Raw genomic sequence first — 20926 nt, forward strand, 5'->3', positions numbered from 1 at the left:
GTTGATCAGTCATTTTTTTTAAGAGGAAGAGCTCAGTATTAAACACAAAGTTCTAATAGCAGCAATTGTCAGAGTGGCAAAAACAATTGTCTCTTTGCTACATGGTGGCGTTTTATGGGTAATAGCATTCTGACAGTTAACATGCGGTATTTTTAAATAGATTTGCTATTTGAGATAATAGTGTAGCTCTTCATGGGACAGCCAGTATCCGCCATAGTCTTTCTTTTTCAATTCAGGTGATCCAGTAGTAGTAAAGATGTGAATTATCAGTTCACTTACTTATACTCTTTCAAAGAGCAGCATCTTCAGTTCCAAGCTGCTGTCATATGGCAAATAATTTTCAGAAGAACAGGTATCAGAACATGAATGAAGGTTAATTTTCTTAGAATGTAGCATTTAAACACCACTGTTCATTTGCTACTAGTACATTCATTCCCAGAAGAAAGAGATCCCACTACATCCCAGTCAAAGTATTTATTACCCCTACTTTATGGAGGAAAATGCAAGGACAATCAGTGGGTGAAGATGACTTCCTGCTGAAATCAGTGTCAAAATAAGAAAGCAGTTGTCCTAAATCCCAGCTAAGAAACTTAAAAGTGTTTGACATTTATCCCTTGTGAAAAGCGTGAGGTGGGAATAGGCTTTATACTGGTGAAATAGCCAATTTTTGCCCTCTGGTAAAAAGCCTGCCGAAGAAACTGCATAAGCGTCTCACTGAAGTCTTGAACAAGATTATCCCAGGAAAGTATTTTTCTAGCTCCCCATACCAGCAATAGGAATGCTTAACCCTCTACTCCTGAAGACTTAACTGTGAATTCCAGAGCGCAGCCAGGTAACTGGGCAGCTCCTAGGGAAGAAGCAGTAACAGCAATTGTACTTCAAAGCATATTGACAAAACTGTACATCACAGAGGTTTAAATGAACAAAAAAGCAGTAGCTTTTGAGGCCATATTAGTACTTGCATGTGTAAGTTACGCCACTATCTCTTCTAGATTGCTTAGGTACTACACCCCAGACCAGGGTAAGCGAGTGCTACAGCAGGGCTCCTTCTGTGCATGTGACCTGCCTTCAAGGTACACAATAGTAGAAAACCAACCTCTAAGTCAAGTTATTTTTTCCAATGAAAATCACTTAGTAGTTAGGAATAATAAGCAACAAAACTGTAAGAAACTAGCTGCCTCTAGTAGCAACGCTATGTGAGTTACCAAGAGAATTCATTGTCAGTGGCATTTGAGAAACCATACATCAGTGACAGAGGAGCTACAGTTAACAAACATTCTTTATTGTCAGGTCTCAAGACATTATCATAATTTGACATTTTTTATTTGTACTGTACAAAAACTTGTACTGAGTCAAAAGTAATAAAAGCCCAGTTGTCTGTATCAATAATGATGTTTTAAGAAATTTTAGAATAGCAGTTAAGGAATTCATCCACTTACTGATAAATAAGATGTAACAGGTACCACTCATCATTTTGATCAGAGTGTGTAAGGCTTTGTTCCCAACACGATTTGGCCTACAACTTCTCTATCAATATTGCAGAAGCGCCTCCTCCTCCATTGCAAATTCCTGCAAGACCATATTGTCCTTGTTTCAATGCATGGGCCATGTGAACAACAATTCTTGCTCCAGACATTCTAAATAAAAGAAAAAAAATGTATATAGCTTAGTCTAAAGGAAATTAATCTTAATTTGACCCACACCGGACAGTTGGTAGAATATAGTACTGATTCACTGGAGGGAAAAAACCACCAACAAAAAACAAACAAACCCTTTCATCTACATTTAGATGTAATACAGGTTATTCTTCTCTAGCTACAGTACTTAACAAACAGAAAGATACTTATCCATACAGAAACTCCATGTTTATCAAAAGTTGCTTCTAGAAGTGGCCTCCAAGTCAGTCAGTCTGTATACTACAAAGTATCTCTACATGTAGCAAAGCCCTCTCAAAGAAGGTAACAAATCTACCACAAAAATCAAATCAATAGTAACAATTACTTTCCAACAGGTTTTTTATTTGCTTACAACCTGATATACTGCAGTATCCTACTTTGATCCACCTAATGTGCAAAATCAGACATTTAAATTCTGTCATTAGACTGTCAAAATTAACTTCTAACACACACACAAAAAAATAATATCCCCTCCTCAGAATGTCAGCATGTCTTGCAGGATTATGCCTTGATTACAGCTTGTTATGAACCATGAAGTACTCCTACTTGTTCCTGATGTACACCATGGTTACTTCACATCTATATTTACTCAGAGGTTTTGGAATGGGTTTTTCCTCATAGAGCAGCACCATGCAGCACGATCACTCTTAAGGGAGGATGAATGGAATATACTGAAGTCATGAGTAAGTTACAGCTGTTGGGGAACACAGCAGGTGACCTAACTCCTCTAACCAGATGACAGAACTTCAAACAACAGACCCACCACCATCCCCCAGACTATCCCTGTCTGCTGCATTAGGTGCTTGGAGACTTTTGGATTCATTGCCAAAAATACTTTGACAAGACCTGGAATTTCACTTTGCTCATGTAAGAAACATAGAAGTCCCTGTACCATATCCTTCACTATTTTCCCAAGTTTACCTGTAAATTTTATTAGCTTAACTACTTGATTAATTATTATTGTTTATTCTGTCATGTTAATAGTGATTTGGTTTTAATACTTCATAAATCCATATAGCTATGGTAACAAGCAAGCTCTTTATAAAAGTTGGTGATAACTAACTGTGAAGAGAAAAAATGGGATCGTGCTCTTTTCAAGGTACCCTGAAATTTAACACCTGAATTAAGTCACTATGTACTTGATAGCAAATTTCTAGTAGCCTTCCTACTTGCATTAAATTTGAGAATAAAGGTAAATGTGTTAGCAGTATGTCTAGAAAACAATGCCTCTGTGCAGAACAGAAACCAGCGCTTTACTTACCCTATTGGATGTCCAAGAGAGACAGCACCTCCATTAATATTTACTTTCTGTGGATCAATACCCAGCATTTTAATATTGGCCAGCACCACAACACTGAATGCTTCATTGATTTCCCACATTGCAATATCTTCTTTCTTCAGGCCTGTTGCACTTAGAATCTAGAAATAAAAATAATTACTACTGTGAAAAAATTAGGAAGCTAATTACAGAAATAAGTAGGTCTATTATGAAGTCGGTGACTCAGGCTGCCCATAGTCTGATTCAACTTCACATTTTGGAATCCCTTTGTCAGGTGGGAAAAAGCAAAACTGAGGTACTGAAGCACAAACTTGTGTTTTCACAAAAACAAAAATGGAGAGTACCTTGTGCCAAGAATATATTTTCATCACACTTATACTAAGACCACTGCTACAGTAAGTACATTTAAACGGATACAGTATTGCCTCACACCATATACTTGTCTTCAGTTCCTTTTTGAACTAGTCTATACTTGTATAACCATATTTATTTTCCCTTTTAGCCATACTAGCTGCAAAGCTTCAAAAGTGTAAACAAGCCCAAAGCAGTATAAAACAATATTCTCTTTCAAAATAGGTGTGAGAAATTTGTTACTCCAAAAACTGCATTCTAGCCTTGATCCTCTGAAAAACATGTGTTCCTTCATATTTATGAAGTAATCATAATTTTGATCCTAATTACAGGAAGATCTGCAGAGGGTTGAACCAATGATCAGTGCTAAGGAAGTTTGTTGTTTTCCAAAAAACACTCAGTTTTATTCCTACCTTGGGAACAGCATGTGCAGGTGCAATTGGGAAGTCAATAGGATCAACAGCAGCATCTGCAAAAGCTGTAAAAATTGCAAAAGCTGTTTAAAGACCTTTTGTTTTTACCACACATGATTTTTCTTCGTGCAAGCAGCAAACCCAGCCAAGATGGAAAAATTCTGAATATAATGGTCCATGAAATAGATACATATAAAGTTTAGTGCCTTAAGTGAGCCACATTTTCAGATTTTTAATATTATTCCATATAGAAAATTCTGTTTATGATCAAAAGCCTGCTGGTACAGCACTTGAAATTTCAAGCACTGTATTGAGAAGATGCAGCCATAATGCCCAAGGGCTCAGCTTTTCTATCCCATGAATGTCAGTCAGATAAGAGGATTCCCAGTCTGAGCACATACTATGGGAGTATTTTCCAGGACTGTACTCAAAGATAAAAAAAGAAAAATCTTACCTACTATCCGTGCCAATGGTTTGACTTTCAGTCTCTTGGCTGCCTCTGTAGTCATCAGCACCAAAGCAGCTGCTCCATCATTCAGAGTACTGGCATTAGCAGCTGTAACTGTTCCTAGAAAAGGGAAAGCATTGTTTATATGGAGGGGAAGTGTGATACAGCTCACCTACTTCCTGTTAATGATTTTTTTTTTCTCTAACCTTAGGCCCTTGAACATAAGGTCTCAACAATACAGTGATATCTGTTGCACTGAGGTAACTAAAAATAAGTTGTGGTTTTTTAAATCAGTTTGATTAAACAAGTAAAATCACATGTATTCATATCTTCATCCAAGTGGCAGTTTAGATCATGCCTTCCATGTCAGCTGCATTGCTGGCATTAACACAGAATTCCAGCTCAGAAAGGGTTGTGAATGAGTGGCAACTTTGATTTAGCCAGAAAGATTTATCAACTACAGAGTCAGGGAAGTAACAGGCAGCTCTGTAAAGGCACTCCAGCTCCCACTGAAACAAAAGCTTGTACTTGGTGGAGACCAAAGCAATAGCTAAATTGAAACTAATCTATTTCAGTCTTTTTAAAATAAATGTCCAAAACAGAGGTTTTCACTGGTTTAAAGTTCTTGGGCCATCTTTTAATCCAAGCCAGTTCATGCTGTTCTGAAGCATGTTTCTTTATCTTAGCAGACATTTAAAAGTTAATGGACTACTGTTGGGCATTCAAGCTCTTGTGAACAGTACTCTTCACTATAACAAAGTATCCTTGCACTTGGTAGAAAGTTAAGCAGTTGGTTTAACAATATTTACCATTTTCTTTTTGGAAAACAGCTTTCAGTGTTGGAACTTTACTAAAATCAACACGTTTGTATTCTTCATCTTCTTTCACTTCTGTATCTGGCTTCCCTGAAATTCAGATTTGGTTTAGTATTTTAAAGAACAGTCCAACCTTAAGACATTCTAACACAGTACTTTGATTAAAAGCTGCCTTATTTAGACAACTTATTTCAGTAAAAAAAAAATGTAAACACATGTAAAATGCATGTCAAGAAATGTGCTTACGAAAACTGAAAAAAAAATTGTTCCTTAATCCAATTTATTCACAGCAAATCCATTTATACTTCCTGGTGGCTGAATGAAAGGGAGAAAGAACATATCTGCAAGGTAATTAACAGGGAAATTAACACACAGATGTCCTCAAGCCATACTAGCTAAATTCAATAGCTAGTCTTCCACTTACATAAAAAAGGAAGAAGATATGGTATGTAACATTAAAGAATAATTTAAAAACAAAACCAGATCACAGGTCACTGACTGCCATTCACCAGAAAGTCTGTGTAACCGAAAATTCTTAGCTAATCTAAAATTAGCATTCCTGAGATCTGCATGTTTAAACAACACAATTTGCACTGAACACAGATGATGTTACAGCTTTCGATGAGAAACACAATTCATTTTATCACAGTTTTCCATAATACCTTTTTTTGAAATAGTGACAGGAACTATTTCATTTTTCAATATTCCTGAATCCCAGGCTGTTTTGCTTTTAGTGTAAGAGCCTATGGCGTAAGTGTCTTGTTCCTCTCGTGAAATAGTAAACTTCTTTGCAGTATTCTCGGCACAGTTGCCCTTGGAGAAAACCAGGCACATTAGGTTTGGTATTTCTAGAGATATGAAATAGAAATGTAACTGAAAAAGCTCAACCAGCAGATTTCCAGAATTGAATGTGAATAGTATTTTGTGTCCATTTCTAATTTACACAGTCATGATTAAACAGTAACTTCTGGGTTTGGAATATGATCTTCAGATTTAGTGAATGTTTTCTGGATCCAGATTATTAAAGGCACAAAGGAACTTTCCTTACAAGGCTTTTTTTACGTTAAAAAAACTGCATGCAAAGGTAAGTTTTAAAGTGCTTAGGGCTGATGTTGTCAGAGACTAAAGATCATTATTCAGCCACAGAACAGTATGTTCACATCATCTTACTAGTGTTTTCATTCCATTATTAGCTTGCCTAGTCCAAAGGTTACAGGAACAGGTCAACACACAGGGCTTACTTAGCCTTCAGGATCCGATACTCTAAAAACTACACAAATAGAAGTATGTATACCTTTTGTCTAATAACTGAAGTAAGTAGAATGAAACAATCGATTTTATATATAGGTCAATCATAATTATACGATCATAATTCATTACCAACACTGTCTAAATACCTGTGATGACAAAAAAAAAACAAAAAACCCCCTCATATAGTCAGCCTGAAAGATTTGTTCTTGAACAGGTTTTGTTTCACTTCTCTTTTCTGTAGAAAACTCAGTGAATCAACACAAACCCCTTTAGTACTGTGTTCCTCCAGTTCTTCACACAAGCAAGTTCACTTCTATGCAGTTAAAGAATTTAAAGTCTTCATAGCACAAGCAACTTAGTCTATTGCCAAAACATGGACAAAAGTTCCTAAAGCCTTCCTGTGTATTCTCACTGTTAAGGTTTTCCAAGCAACCTACAGCTGCTATAATGAAGACAAAAGGTTCTGAAATATTGTCCCAATCTATTAAAACTTTCTGCATTACAACCAACTCACTCCTAGAGTTCCCCCCCCCAAAAAAACCCACACAAAAAACAAAAAAAAACCCCTGTATATACAGTTTTTCTGTATATACAGACACTAGCAAAGCCACTATTTACATTCCCATAAAAATCCTCACAATCAAACTCCGTTTTAGCTGAAATGTGGGAGTGGATTTCAACCAACAGCCTAAGCAGAGTGCACCATACTGCAAAAAGAATAAACACACACAGAAGCAGTGAGGTCTGTATCAAATATATGGATCACAGTAGAATGTTCTTCATTACATGTTTTCCTGTACACCAGCAAGAACACTAACTGATCAATCAGTAATACCCGACAGTTGTGAATGACTGACCACAGGCAAAGGTCAGAAATATTTGTAAACTGAAAGTAGTCATTCTCTTTTCAAATTGTTTTTCCCTGATGCTTGTTCTTTGCTATCTTCATATCAGTTGTTTTTGAAACCCATCCTAAGTTTGCAGTTGTTTGTCCAATTTAAGTTACCATGCTGATGAGTACCATGCTTCCAATGGAAGATATGAGATACGTACATTGAGGGAGGGAAAATAAACGTTAAGAGCCTGCTGAACTGTACAGAGTAGGTACGCTCAAAGACGCCAAGTAACTTGATTGCTCTCTCCCACAGACAGAGCAACAGCAATCTATCAGTAGCAATTTTTTTTTTTTTTTCAAAATCCCTGCTCTAGGCTGTTCAGACTTCAGAGACAGATAAATATTAACACAGTTTGCTATTCTGTTTTGGTCTTCTGTCTAGCCCCTCCATTACAGTTACTACAGGAAGCCTGGAAACAGAAGACTTTTCCCTCCTCCATTAATGTTACTCCTCATTTCTAGGTTTGCTAAATGAAGCAGTTTCATAATAATTACATGCAAGCTCTTCAAAGCTGCATCAGGTCTATGGCTGATACTTTAGTACTGTGCAGGAATATTTACCATATGGATATGGTTATAAGCATCTGTCAGCCCATCTTTTACTATCAGGTCTTCCAGCTTTACTCCTCCGTAAGGTGTTGATCCTCTGCTCATTGTATAGGGAACATTAGACATGCTCTCCATTCCACCAGCAACCATTACATCCTGCTCAAAGGAAATGAGTTAAAATTACTAATAATGCTCCGTGTTCTCTATGACTTCTTATAGGAACAAATATTAGCAAAAGCTTAAGCACGGACACTATATTTCTGAGGAGTCTTAGATAAAGAAGAAAAAATAAAATCTTTATGCATTTAAAAAGCAAACAGCAGGAACAACAGCTGAAGACAGTTAATCCACCCTGACAGAAAAACTGGACTTTTGTTATGTATGCAGTTTTAGAAAGCTGCAAGAGCCACATCAGTCTCTTGCACTTCTACTTCCAAAGCTTCCAAGACCAAATTATAAGTTTTGCTTTAAACAGTTTCTTTTTCTGTAAATTTCTCACTTTTGTTCTTCATTCGCAGCTCCATATCCCTATAGAACAAGCAACAGTCAGAATTTAAGAGACCGATAAAACAGACAGAGATTTACAAGTACCTGCAGTTTTACATAATATTGTTTCATCTTACTGTGTAAAGAGAGATGACTTATAATATGGTTTTATCATCTGAAAAGGCCAGCAAAAAAAAGCGATGTTATTAATTAGTGATCACTGAACTTGAATTAAGCTGAATCATTACGGGCATTTATAAATTAGTATACTTTTCAAGCTGAGACAAAGCAAACAAACAGAAAACATACAAACAATAAAGCTATAAGGACCGTAAGTACACCTACTGTTCATCAGGCTATACCCCAAAATCCCTAGGATCTCAGCATGTGAAGAATACACACAGTTGGGTTAATACATGGCATATTTGAAATATGGATAACTGTAGGAAAAAGACACACACAGCAGTGTGAATCTTTGAGGTTTCAATTGTGCTGTTAATATAAATTCAAAAAGATTTTACATCAAAACAGCAATAAGAAAAAGATGAAAGCTTTTTTGGTTTCTTTAATTTAAGACTCTGAGAAATAATGGTTTGGTTCAGAATAGATCATAAACTAGATCCAGGAACAGTGACATGAAGTAATAAAGAAAAGAAAGGTGGGAGACAAACTGGAAAGGCAGATAAATCAGAAAGGCAGTTGAGATATGGAAGCAGCAATAGATCAGAGGAACAAGAGTCCCTGGCATTCAATTGTGTAAAGTGAAAGACTTGGAGACAGAGTTAATTGTTTATACGATGATGTATGCTGACTCAAGCCACTGGTAACCATTGCTGACTTTCACACCACAGATACCTCACAGTCTGCAACCAGGAAAAACAAGCAAATACCAAAACCTCCTGTAATTTATAGCTCCAAGAGACTAATAACTGGCCGAGTCTCTGCTTTTGCTGAGCCTGGCAGCACAGCATGTATGATTAGCTCAGCTGAAAACTCCAAGTATATTCAGAGCTCATGGCCTGCATCTGTCAAACCAAGAAAATGCACAACCATTCTCACAAAGTAATTGGACGTAAATTACTAAATCCAAATGTAGCTGTTTATACAGACATGCTGGGCCTGGTTCAAAGTCCAGTGACAAGACTTCCACCGACTTCAGTAGGCACTGGACAAAGTGCCATTCTCTGCAGAGCAAGGCCAAAGCAATAAGTAGTTGCTTAACTCAGCTATACTGTTATTTTCACAGAAGGGGCAACAAAACTTAAATATTTTACTTTTGTTCTAAACAAACAAACAAACAAAAAGAATAGTAAGTACATTTCTCACTTATGAGCTGCTTACTTTGTAAACCAGAAATACGTATTGAACTGACAATATTTTCACTTCAGAGAAGGGAAAAAGTTGCCAAAACGCTTTTGAGTATGGAATTAAAAACAAAATTCCAATGTCTTTCTTCACATTCACACTTCTCCCATATTCTTTGCTGCATAGCATTTAACAGCTTGCTGAAGATGGTGTATTCTGCCATCCTCCCATTAAGTGATACTATTTTTCCCCATCGTATAGAGAATCTTAGAACACAGTTGGCAGAGATGAGCAATTCCCCTCCATCAGGCTCTCTTCAATGAAAATGCTTATTCAGCAACAATAGATTCCTCTTCTTCTAAAACAATACAAAAAGCCTGAAATATCTTTAATGTACTTGGAAACAACATTGCTTTAATATGTATATTTAATTTATTGAAGTCTTGAGAGTGTCTGAAAGTCAAGATTAAATGTGTTTCATCAAAAACTAAGTCTATAAAAATTTCTTCATTTTTTCAAACCAGAAAGGTTGAAAATTCCCTTAATTATTTTTTGGGGGTGGGGCAGGAGGTGGGGTGGGGGAAGAGCAGAAGGAAGAGGATGTAAATTACAAAAAAAAAAAAAAAACAACCCAGCTTATTTGCTCAGCTCTAAAAATATATCTGACAATTTCCTAACTATAATACTTACAAATTTTTTCTGTTTTAAACCAAAACACACTTAAGTGACTACAAAATTAAGGATTAAGGTTGCATAAGCAAAACAAACCCTTGCTAATTAGCTTTATTATCCCAAGGCAAAACACAGTCCCAAAGCAAAGTGCACAGTCATTAGTAGGACAGGATCTACAACATTAGTAGTGTGTTTTTTCCATAAAACAGCACTAAAATTCACATACCTGACTCCCACACATCAGGCTTTGGGCTGCCATCATGATCGATTTCATTCCTGAAGCACAGACTTTATTGACAGTTGTAGTAGGAGTACATATTGGTAGACCTGAGTCAAGGAAATTGTACAAACAACTATTATTTAAAGGGTAGACTAATACTTTATTGGTGTCTCAGCAGTATTTCATATGGGACCAATTTTTATCTAAGCCCAAGGTGTCCAACTTGCACTATTTAGCCTGCCAGGGCAATTTATCTACCCTCGCCCCTAGTTACTATCCTTCTTGGAGACTCTTGTTGTTTCTCCCCTTCCAACAACAGACTTGTGGTAAGGGAGCAAACAAGTGAAGAATCAGAAAGACAGAACATCAGGGAAGCAGCTCCAGAACTATTCCTCCTCCTGACACCCCAATACCTGCCTCTAAGAAGCATTCAAGATTGAAAAGGCATAAACAAGCTATAGAATTTAGCAAGTGGCAACAAGACAGACCCTAGAAGTACAGGGACTCTAAAAACATGCAATACTGAACAAGACCAAAAGTGCTAGGTGTCAGTGTCATTCACATGGTCATTATTGAGTTATTATTGAGTGTTCGTTACAATAGCTTTGAGCTCTGCTGTGTGCAGCTTGGCTCAAGACCATTGCATCACTGCCTCCACCCTAGGCTTGCTCTCCAGTATTATGGCTCTGCTACCAGCACATCACCTCCATACCGCAGTGAGATGGGGAAACTAGCCAGGGGAAAGAAAAGAGCTGTATTCATCCCTTTGCCTCACATGTAAGCACTTGCTTCTCTTTCAAAAAAGTACAGGGACAGAGCCAAGAAAGTATCCAGTTCTTCCCTGACCCACAGACTTTCCTAGAGTCACACTAAGGTATGGAATCCCATCCCCACAGCAAAAGGGAGAAGAAAATAATTCCTGCACCCCAATAACATTTGTGCTGCAGTTAACATTATAGCGTGAATCCTCCCAGTGACAGCTCCAGACTCCATGGGAAGATGAGTGTAATGACATACTCTTATCTGCAGTTCAAGGAAACTCACTAACCCCTTACCCAGTAAGGCTTAAGAGTAATGATACACTGAAGAAAAAAAGTCTGTTTCATGAAAGATTCAAAAAGCAGCATCCATCATTAGTGTAAAGTGCTCTGGAAGTAGAGGCCCAGTCTCCAGTATCGTCTTCTCCAGGTTCTGCAAACACCATAGGCAGTAACATCCATTGTGCATATGAAAATTCATTCCTGAGGATGCACAATTAGGCCTGCTTACATGAGTACAACATACACCCTTCACCCACCATGGAGAAAAAAAGCATACACAGACTGCCTTGACAAAAGGCTGGGGACCACTCTCTTTTAACTCATAGCTCAGTAATCTACACTGTCTATATAAAGACAAAAAATCTTTAACCCCGGTATCAAAAGAATGAATACCTGCACCCAAGACTGCTTGTCTTGCTGGAGCTTGTCCTTGTCCAGCCTGCAAGACATTACCCATATACGCTTCTTTCACTTCTTCTGCAGGGATGCCTATAAAACAACATTGTTTCAATTCAGGGTTCTTTGCAGGGAAGATGCAACTCCCTTTTACGAACCTTCGCGTTGAAGTTTTCTGTCAAAGACTAATGAAATGTGCCATGTCCAACCTGTGTGCTGTTAGCACACAGGCCCCTGTTGGGGGCATCCCAGATCTCTACCCTCATATTCATGGAACATGGTGAACTGGTGACCACCACAGAGCAGAATTCAGAATTCCCTTGCTAACCTGCACAACAAGCTACAGTTAGCTAACTAAAGCAAACATTTCCAAGTCTCACTAGTCACCTGAGAAGCTCAATTTCCATGGATGGTTAAAAGCACAAAACTTTCTACCTGCCACAATTATGTCTAAAGAAACAGTTTTGTTTGTTTGTTTGTTTAACAGGGGTGAGCCAAGGCCACAGCTAGCTGCCACCAGACAGAAGAGACCTGCTCTCCTGCTGCATCTCTTGCAACAGCCCTGGTGTTCTTGTAATATGCTATTTCAAGAAGCCAAATCTGTAGAAAATTAACCCACCCCTCCCCCCAGAAGACTTTTTTTGCTAATTTGAATCCATCAATATACTCACAAGGGTGTCCTACAAGCGTAAGTACCCATGTGAAAACTGGGCAAGGAAAGGAAGGGCCACTGGTTTCACCAACAAGTAGCTTTTGCATCAGCTTAGGTGTGTCATAAAACCCCACCACAGAAAAACAATTAGCATGTTCAATCAGATACGGATTAGCACAGATATCCTTAAGTAATATTCTGCTCCTAGAAGCAGGACTTCATTCAGATTGAAACAAAGCCCAACAGTCAACTTAAATACCATTTGTGGATAAAGACTTAAGAGTGCCACAAAACCCGTGTTTACCGAGCAATTTAAAAGACACAGACTGATACTGTTCTGAGCCACTTGAGGTTTTCTTTGTCACAGAAAAAATATTTACATATACCTGCTCTGTCAATTGCTCCCTTAATTGCAATGGAACCAAGTTTAGTGGCTGGCAATGATGAAAGAGATCCTTGGAAAGATCCAATCGGTGTCCTTACAGCACTTGCTATCACCACCTCCTAAGAGGAGAAGCATGGAGTAAAAGTCACAGTCTCTCCCACGTATGCACACATATACCAGTATTTTTTAAATTTATCCACTTTTACTCTTTCACTGATGTTGCAGCTTCCCTTTCATCCTGCAAATGTTTCAGAGCACTAAAACAATCTTTATTAATGCATGCAGCATAGGGAATAAACATATGGAGATTGGTGTACAGCTGCAGGACTACAATCTTAGGATCATGGAGCCATGGTGGGGTGACTCCAGTGGCTGGAGTGCTGCCATGCAGGGATACGGGCTCTTTAGGAAGGACAGGCCAAGAAGACAAGGGGAAGGGCTGCCCTTTATGTGAGAGAACAGCTGGAATGCATTGAGCTCAGCCTTGAGATAGATGATGCTTGTGAGAGTCTCAAAGGTCCTGGAGCGAAGGGGAGTCAAAGCAAGGTGGTTAACGTTCAAGGATTACCCCCTCAAAGCTCAAAAGCAGCCCATTCCAACAAGCAGTAAGTCAGGTAAAAATGCCAGGAGGTCTGCATGGATGCCCAAAACTCATACACGAAAAGGAAGTATACCTAAGGTAGAAGCAGAGACAGGGAACCTGGCAGACACTGTCTGAGCACGCAGGGATGAGGTTACGAAAGCCAAACCCAGCTACAATTGAATCTGACAAGAGATGTCAAAGGCAACAAGAAGGGCTTCCGTAAGCACCTAGGAAGCAAAAGGAAGTCTAGGGAAGACATGGGCCTGCTGCTGAATGGGGCAGGGGACCTGGTGACACAGGACATAGAAAAGGCTGAGGTACTGAATGTCACCTTTACCTCAGTCTTCACTAGTAAAACCAGCCTTCAGGAATCCCAGGCCCCAGAGACCAGGTGGAAGGCTGAAGCAAGGAAGATGTACCCTTCATGGAAAAGGATCAGGTCAGGGAATACTTAGGCAAACTGGACATACATAAATCCATGGGCCCTGCTCAGATGCACCCACAAGTGCTGAGGGAGCTGGCTGATGACTTTGTAAGGTCACGCTCAACAATCTTGGAATGGTCACAACAGTTGCGAGAGGTGCCCAAGGACTGGAGAAAAGCAAGCGTCACTCCTATCTTCAAGAAGGGCAAGAAGTAGGACCCAGGGAACTACAAGCCAGTCAGCCTCACCTCGACCCCTAGGAAGGTGATTAAACAACTAATCCTGGAAACTGTTTCCAGGAACATGAACAGCAAGAAAATCATTGGGAGTCATCAGCATGGATTCACCAAGGGGAAGTCATGCTCAAACAACCTGATAACTTTCTACAGTGAAATGACTGGTTTGGTAGATGAGGAGAGAGCAGTGGACATTGTCTGCCTAGACTACAGTAAGGCTTTCAACACTGTCTCCCATAGGAACCTCATACAGAAGCTAATGAAGTGTGGGATCGATAAGCAGGCAGTCAGGTGGATTGAAAACTGGCTGAACAGCCAGGAACAGGAGGTGGTAATCAGTGGCAAGAAGTCTGGTTGGAGGCCAGTAATCAGCAGTGTTCCCCAGGGGTCAATACTGGGTCCAGTCCAGTTTAACATCTTCATTAATGATCTGGATGATGAGGCAGAGTGTATCTTCTGCAGGTTTGCTGATGATGCAAACCTGAGAGGAGTGGCTGATACACCAGAGGGTCGTACTGCCATCCAGAGGGACCTCAACAGGCTGGAGAAATGGGCTGACAGGAACCTCATGAAGTTCATCAAGGAGCAGTGCAAAGTCCTGCACATGGGGAGGAACAACCCCAGGCACCAGTACATGCTGGTGGCCACCCAGCTGGGAAGCAGCTTGGAAGAAAGAAACCTGGGGGTCCTGGTGGACACTAGGTTGAACATGAGCCAGCAATGAGCCCTTGCAGCAAAGAAGGCTAATGGTATCCTGGGCTGCATTAGGCAAAGCATTGCCAGCTGGTCAAGAGAGGCAACCCTTCCACTCTACTCAACACTGGTGAGGCCACACCTGGAGCGCTGTGTCTGGTGCTGGGCTCCTCAGTACAAGAGAGACATGGACATACTGGAGAGAGTCCAATGAAGAGCCACAAAGATGATTAAGGGACTAGAGCATCTGTCATACAAGAAAAGGCTGACAGAGCTGGGACTGTTCAGCCTGGAGAAGAGAAGGCTCAGGGACACCTCATCCATCTATATTAACACCTGAAGGGAGGGTGCAAAGAGGATGGAGCCAGGCTCTTTCCAGTGGTGCCCAATGACAGGACCAGAGACAATGAGCACAAACTGACACACAGGAGGTTCCCTCTGAACATCAGGAAACACTTTTTTGCAGTGAGGGTGACCGAACACTGGAACAGATTGCCCAGAGAGGTTGTGGAGTCTCCATCCTTGGAGACATTCAGAAGCCCAGGCCCCAGCGTAATGTGTAAGCAGTAGTTTAAGACATGGTATGACATTCAGCTCTATACCTAGTAGCCCCTCAGAACAGATTTACTCTTATTTTGCCTCTTAGCTTTAGTGCTACATGAACATGTCTACCTGCTAACCCTGTGAGAGTAGCATGAGGACCTGGCATCAAAAAGATGCACATTTCAGACCTCTAGCTGCCCTGGGCAGCTACTGAGAAGCAGCCATGAATACCTCCAACTGTGCTGGTTTCAGTGGAAGTTAGACACAAGAAATTAAACAAACAACAAAAAAGGCAAATTGTACTTGTTTAAAACTAAGAAGGTCTGTTTCTGTAACCCCTTCTTCATCACGATTGACTTCAGTGATAGTAACATACTTGTCCTCAACCTTTACGTTGTAACAGCAAGTTGCAGGATAACATACAAATAACCTCAAAGGGATAAGTTAGCATCAGCTCTATTTTCCAATAACAGGTAGATGCATTAAGCTTAAGTTATCTGACACACTTCTAACCTATTTTGTCCCACACTACCTAGCAATTAGCAAACCAAAATAAGAAAGAAAATCTGACTTTTATTCCAGATTTTGCGGTAAAGTGTGACTGGCACAAGTCACATTGTATTCAATGCAGATTTTTTTGTGATAACTTTTTAAAAACTTCAGTGATTAAGAAACAAATTTAAAACAGTCATTTATTGCAGTCAGATGGTGCTTTATACTTACATTTAAAGTACGCTGTGATGCATAGCCACGGCTTGTATACTTCAAAGCCTGATAATAAGAAAGCCAATACCATGATGTTTCAGTAATGTACCATTTTCATAGAAGTCAGTATTTAAAAATAGTATCTAAGAAACACTGGAAAAAATATTAAATTAAAAATCATAACATGTCTTTTAAAAAAAGTGTAGACCAGTACACAGTCTCACCATAATACTCGTGATAAAATATTTTCTGAAAAATAAACAGATACTCCTTTAAAAACAAGAAACATTTCTTTTTGGCTGAGTCTGTTATGTACACATATATGTCTAAACCAGGGAGTGAGTGGTGCTATCTTGAAAAAGTTTACTAGTCCCTCTCTCTGCTTCTCTGGACTTCAGTTCATTCAGTCCTATCATTAACTTTTAAAAAAAAAAAAAAGTGGCAGTTTGCATCTACAACTTCATTTCATTGGCATTTCACAAAAAATGAGGGTAATGAATTCAGAATGCTACGACAAAACATGACAATAAAACAAAGCCAATGAAAAAGAAAAAAGTATCACCTGAGCAGGCTAAATCACCAGCTACTAGCTTCATCTAATCAAGCAGCATAAAGATACAGAAATACATCTGCAGGTATCATTTCGCATATTAAGAAAATGATATTTCCATTAGTGGTTTAAGCCACTTTCTTAGCCATTTCCTTAGACAACATTTCAGCACACTAGAAACTTCTGATCATTACTGAATTACAGCTAAATAAATACAAATTAAAAATAACCACTTAAGGACACCACAAAACCACCATCAATTTTATAAATCAAAGAATGCCTTCTGGTATTGTGTCTACAATATGAAAATTTAGTCTCTTTCTCTCTTCATTTGATAACCTTCAAGTAACAAAAGACAGATTTTTTTTCCTACTGTTTTTCAATTAGTTCTTTTGTTGTTTTTTTCCAGCTCAGGTTGTAATAGCCAGCAGAAAGTTTAAATTAAACTTCTCCCTAGAAATGAATTATGTCCCTGCAGGGCTTTAATAACAGGGCTTTCAAGGGTTAGTGTCAAAAAAAAACCCCAGCAAAGTAACATGCCCTTACTGGACAACACCTGAAGCGTAGTAAACTGGACAAACCAGACAACAGCCTTCTAAGCGTAAATGGCATCTACTAGTAGTGTTCATGCTGCATCAGTTACAGACTTTTTAAAAAACAAAACAAAACACTTCTACAGCTGGTAAAACACAACCTTCAGCTTTGCATACGCAATACGGATGCAATCCAGCGCCATGCAGATGTTTTACCTACCCTTTTCTTCCTACACAGCTCTCTGTACCAGTAACGGGATCCCCGGCGCTCCAGACACCCCTACCAATAAAGTCAGCAGTGCCTCAATGCAACCCTGCACAGAGGCTTTTTGGGCAGGAGCGCTTAGTATCTCACCTCCCGACTATCTTTCTGACGAACCTACCTTATGCACACCACGGCAGTACATTTGCCTACCTGATTCCTCTCCTGGCCCTGGCTAGAGAAAGCCTTTGAGAGCTGCTACGCATCCTTATGGCTGAAGCGGGTAACAGATGGATATAGGGACTCTGTAGGGCAACGAATTACGAGGGAACGAGCTGAAGAGCCGGCGAGGGAGGGCCCTGGCCAGCCCGCTGCACCCCCAGCGCTGACAGGCGGTGATGAGGCAGTGGAAAAAGCCGCTCTCAGGATCGCGGCTAAAGGTCCCGCCGGGCTTAGCGCGGTACCCGCCGCCCGGCCGGGGCCGGGGAGCCGCCCTTCACCGACCAGGCGGCTCCGCAGCAGCCCGGCCGGCCTCGCAGGCCCCCGCTCCCCCGGCCAAGGACCCGCTCCCTCCCCTCAGCTCCTTACCGGGCCGGGGCCTGCCTCCCGCCGCGCAGCGCCGCGGGGAGGGGGGGGGGGGGGGGAGGAGAGGGGAGGGGGGGGAGGGGAGGAGAGGGGAGGGGGGGGAAGGGAGGGGAGGGGAGGGGGGCAGCCTTCCCCGCCGCAGACGCGGGTGTGACCTTGGCCAAGTCCTTCCGGGCCCGGCGGCGGGGCCGGGGCTGCCGAGGGAGGGAAAGGGGAAGGGCTGGGGCCCGCCCGGCGCGCCGCCCGTCTCACCCGCAGCAGCTCCGCGGCCGGGCGCCGCCAGCACAGCATCGCCACCGCCGCCATGCTCCCGCCGGCCGCCCCCGTCACCTTCACCGCCGCCCCCACCTCGGCCTATAGACGACGATGCTCCGCCTCCCTCCCAGCTCCCGTTGGCCCTGGGGCCGAGGCGGGGCGCCAATCCCGTCGCTGCCATTGGCTCGGCTGGAAGGCGGGCCGCGGGGCTGAGCAGGGAGAGGGTGATGCCTGCCCTGCGCTTGAGGTTGGGCGGTGCGCGGCCACTGAGGCGGCCAGGGCGGCTGGGTACCCCGGCGCCGGGGGGCGGGCGTCCCAGCGGTGCTTGGCAGCTCCTGCCGCCGACCGCGGAACCTCCGCCCTCTGTGGGAACCCCTTCTGCAGTGACAGGCGCATTGCTTTCGTCGCCGGTGCTGCCGGTCGGGGTGGGACGGGGGCGCCGCAGCCCGCCCTGAGGAGAGGGAAGGGGCCTGCGGAGGGACAGCCCCGGGTGCGGGGCGGACAACCTTGGTTTCCGTGCTAGAAAGACAAATGGCTACTAACGACCGGTATGAAGGCGGCGTGGGAGATCGTCACGGGGCGAGAACCAGCTCCCCGGGTTGTCCCCTCTCCCCAGGGAAGGCAAAGCAAGACCGGGGCTGCGCTCCGCCGAGCCTCGGCCCAGCCCCTCGCCCAACCCACGCTTCAGTGTTCAGCTGAAGTGAGCCACAGAAATTTATCCCCGTGTGGAACCCATACCAGAAACATACATGCGCAGTTACAAGGTCTGTAGGGATGCAGGTACTGGAGTATTTCTGAGTCTGGGGCACTTTGCATCCAGCGTGCCCTTGTGCTGTAGCTGCATGCTGTTTTCAGAAAAGCCAGCACCTTATTTCCCCTTGAACTCCTTCCTGTCTAGCGATGGCATAAACATCTAACAGTGTTACCTCAGGATTCAAACCTGGCTGAGAACCGTCTCAGCAGCTGCCTTTACAGAAAGGTTGGTACCCACTTGAACCCAGCTCAATCCCAGGTTGCCTAAATCTGTTCCACAGTCTTCCCTGCACTTTGCTTCCCCACCCCTCATGCTCTCTGCCTCTGAATCTGGATTTCTAGATGAAGGCCAGTATTAAATCTCTACAGCTGTCTGCCTGACAGTGCCTCTCTCCACTCTGTCTATCCAAACATGCACGGAACTCGGCCAGGAGAAGCCTAGGCCTTCCTGGTCTTGAGCTTTAGATCTCAGAAGAACAGGCTCAAAAGACAAGGTGACGTTCTCTGTGAATTGTGCTGCTGCACACTGTCTAGGACAAGCAGTTCTGTATGTTTCTGATCAGTCTTTCTTACCTTCTCCTCAGCCACTTTTTTTAATTCCTGAAGGAGTTAGCATACCATCTGTTACAGTAACACACGACTGCTGCATTCCCTGGAGTTGATGTCTACAAGCCAGGTAAAGCAGCATTTACTTGGACCTTTGCTTCCCTTCGAACCACAAACTGGAACAAATGCCAAGAAGCATGCTTTGGATATAGCACCTGGAAAGCAAGAGTATCTCAACAACTTGTTACCATCCACTTGCTATCTTGACTGATCTTTTTATTATTTTCTCTTCATATTGTAAAACTAACATTCACCAAAACTACTTCGGTTCATTTTCTGTTCTACATCTCATTCATTTCCCTTCGAGAGAGAGGATTTCACTTTCTCTCTGTCTGCTTTCAAAAGTAAAATACTTCTTGCTTTCCATAGATGTCTAAAGATTCTCCAGACACACGGTAAGAGGCTGATTGGGACTGGCCCAGATGAGGGAAGCATTTGTACTCTTTTACTTCCTTGACTGTCGGTAGCTGATGTTCTGAGAGTTTGACCAATCTAGTCTAGACCTTTGATTTAGAGCCAAAGTTTTCAAGTACAAACCAGAGATAACACAGGAACTGACAAATATTGACTCAGGAAGAACTGAAGATTTTACCCTGAAAATATAGATGTATCACACAGGAAAGACATCCAACTTGGTTGGATAAGGATATATTTCAGAAACACATAATGCCAAAAACATATAGAACAAAACAAGGGAAAGCTCTTATTTAACTTTGCCTTTACTCCTACAGTATAAGGCCCTTTTTTAGGGATACAGCTTGCTAATGCACCAGGACTAACATTCGTATTGTCTCAGCCAGAAAGGCACTGGGGATCCCCACAGCGTGCTAGACAGACGATAAAGAAAATAAAGCAGAAGTGCTGTTTTAGGTTTACTATCGTGGCAAGCAGGCTATACCACCACCTTTAGCCCCCTGTATTTTGTCTCCTAAGAGTGACTTGAGAGAAGTAATTGCATAACATGGACAGCTGTCTGCTCTCAGATGTGCTGGTGTAAGCCTGCAGCCAATTCTTTGTTGCAAGCACCAAGAATTTCCCTTAGCACTTCATTCTGTATCACCCTGCAGAACCACTTACACGATAAAAAATAGGCCATTTATTGGAGCTCACACGAGAAGGAAAAAGAGGACAGTAAAGGTAGTCTTACCTTCCTTCAGACATTGGGAATCCTGAGCTGTGCAGCATCAGACACACCTCCAGTAAGGGCACAGCCCATGGTGCAGATCCCATCCGTGAAGAGGTTCCCCAACGTTTTGGTCTTTAGAGCTCTTGTAGGACCTTATGAGAAGAAAACAATTCTGGTCAGCATTCCTACTGCCAAACAAAAGGATGTTTGCATGAGAACATGCTGCTTCGCTTTGAGATGAAGACAACATGCAGGTGCTGTAATTGCCAGTGCCAGGAGGGAGCTCCTACAGGTTACTT

The 20926-nt window shown here is 41.8% G+C and overlaps 1 protein-coding gene and 1 long non-coding RNA gene across 4 annotated transcripts; one reads left to right on the plus strand and one right to left on the minus strand.

The window, feature by feature from the left end:
- Positions 1-1261: 1261 nt before the first annotated feature.
- ACAT1 (acetyl-CoA acetyltransferase 1) lies at positions 1262-18260 on the minus strand. 3 transcript variants are annotated; one of them, XM_069808245.1, is made up of 12 exons: positions 18140-18260; positions 16036-16083; positions 12835-12952; positions 11794-11889; positions 10367-10467; positions 7690-7833; positions 5645-5795; positions 4977-5072; positions 4174-4287; positions 3720-3784; positions 2938-3095; positions 1262-1637 (listed from the first exon to the last, which is right to left on the minus strand). In XM_069808245.1, exons 1-12 carry the CDS (start codon positions 18191-18193, stop codon positions 1517-1519), a joined length of 1266 nt encoding a protein of 421 aa, XP_069664346.1. In that variant the 5' UTR covers positions 18194-18260; the 3' UTR covers positions 1262-1516. The 3 variants fall into 3 exon arrangements, with proteins under 3 accessions (XP_069664346.1, XP_069664347.1, XP_069664348.1); XM_069808246.1 differs by lacking the exon at positions 18140-18260 and adding an exon at positions 17516-17536; XM_069808247.1 differs by lacking the exons at positions 12835-12952; positions 18140-18260.
- Positions 6335-8424, plus strand: LOC138690154 (uncharacterized). The gene is made up of 2 exons (XR_011328972.1): positions 6335-6754; positions 6812-8424. It is a non-coding gene; the product is annotated as an uncharacterized lncRNA (long non-coding RNA).
- Positions 18261-20926: the final 2666 nt, after the last annotated feature.

Source organism: Haliaeetus albicilla, chromosome 20 (assembly GCF_947461875.1).
Source record: "Haliaeetus albicilla chromosome 20, bHalAlb1.1, whole genome shotgun sequence".
NCBI classification, from domain to species: Eukaryota; Metazoa; Chordata; class Aves; order Accipitriformes; family Accipitridae; genus Haliaeetus; species Haliaeetus albicilla.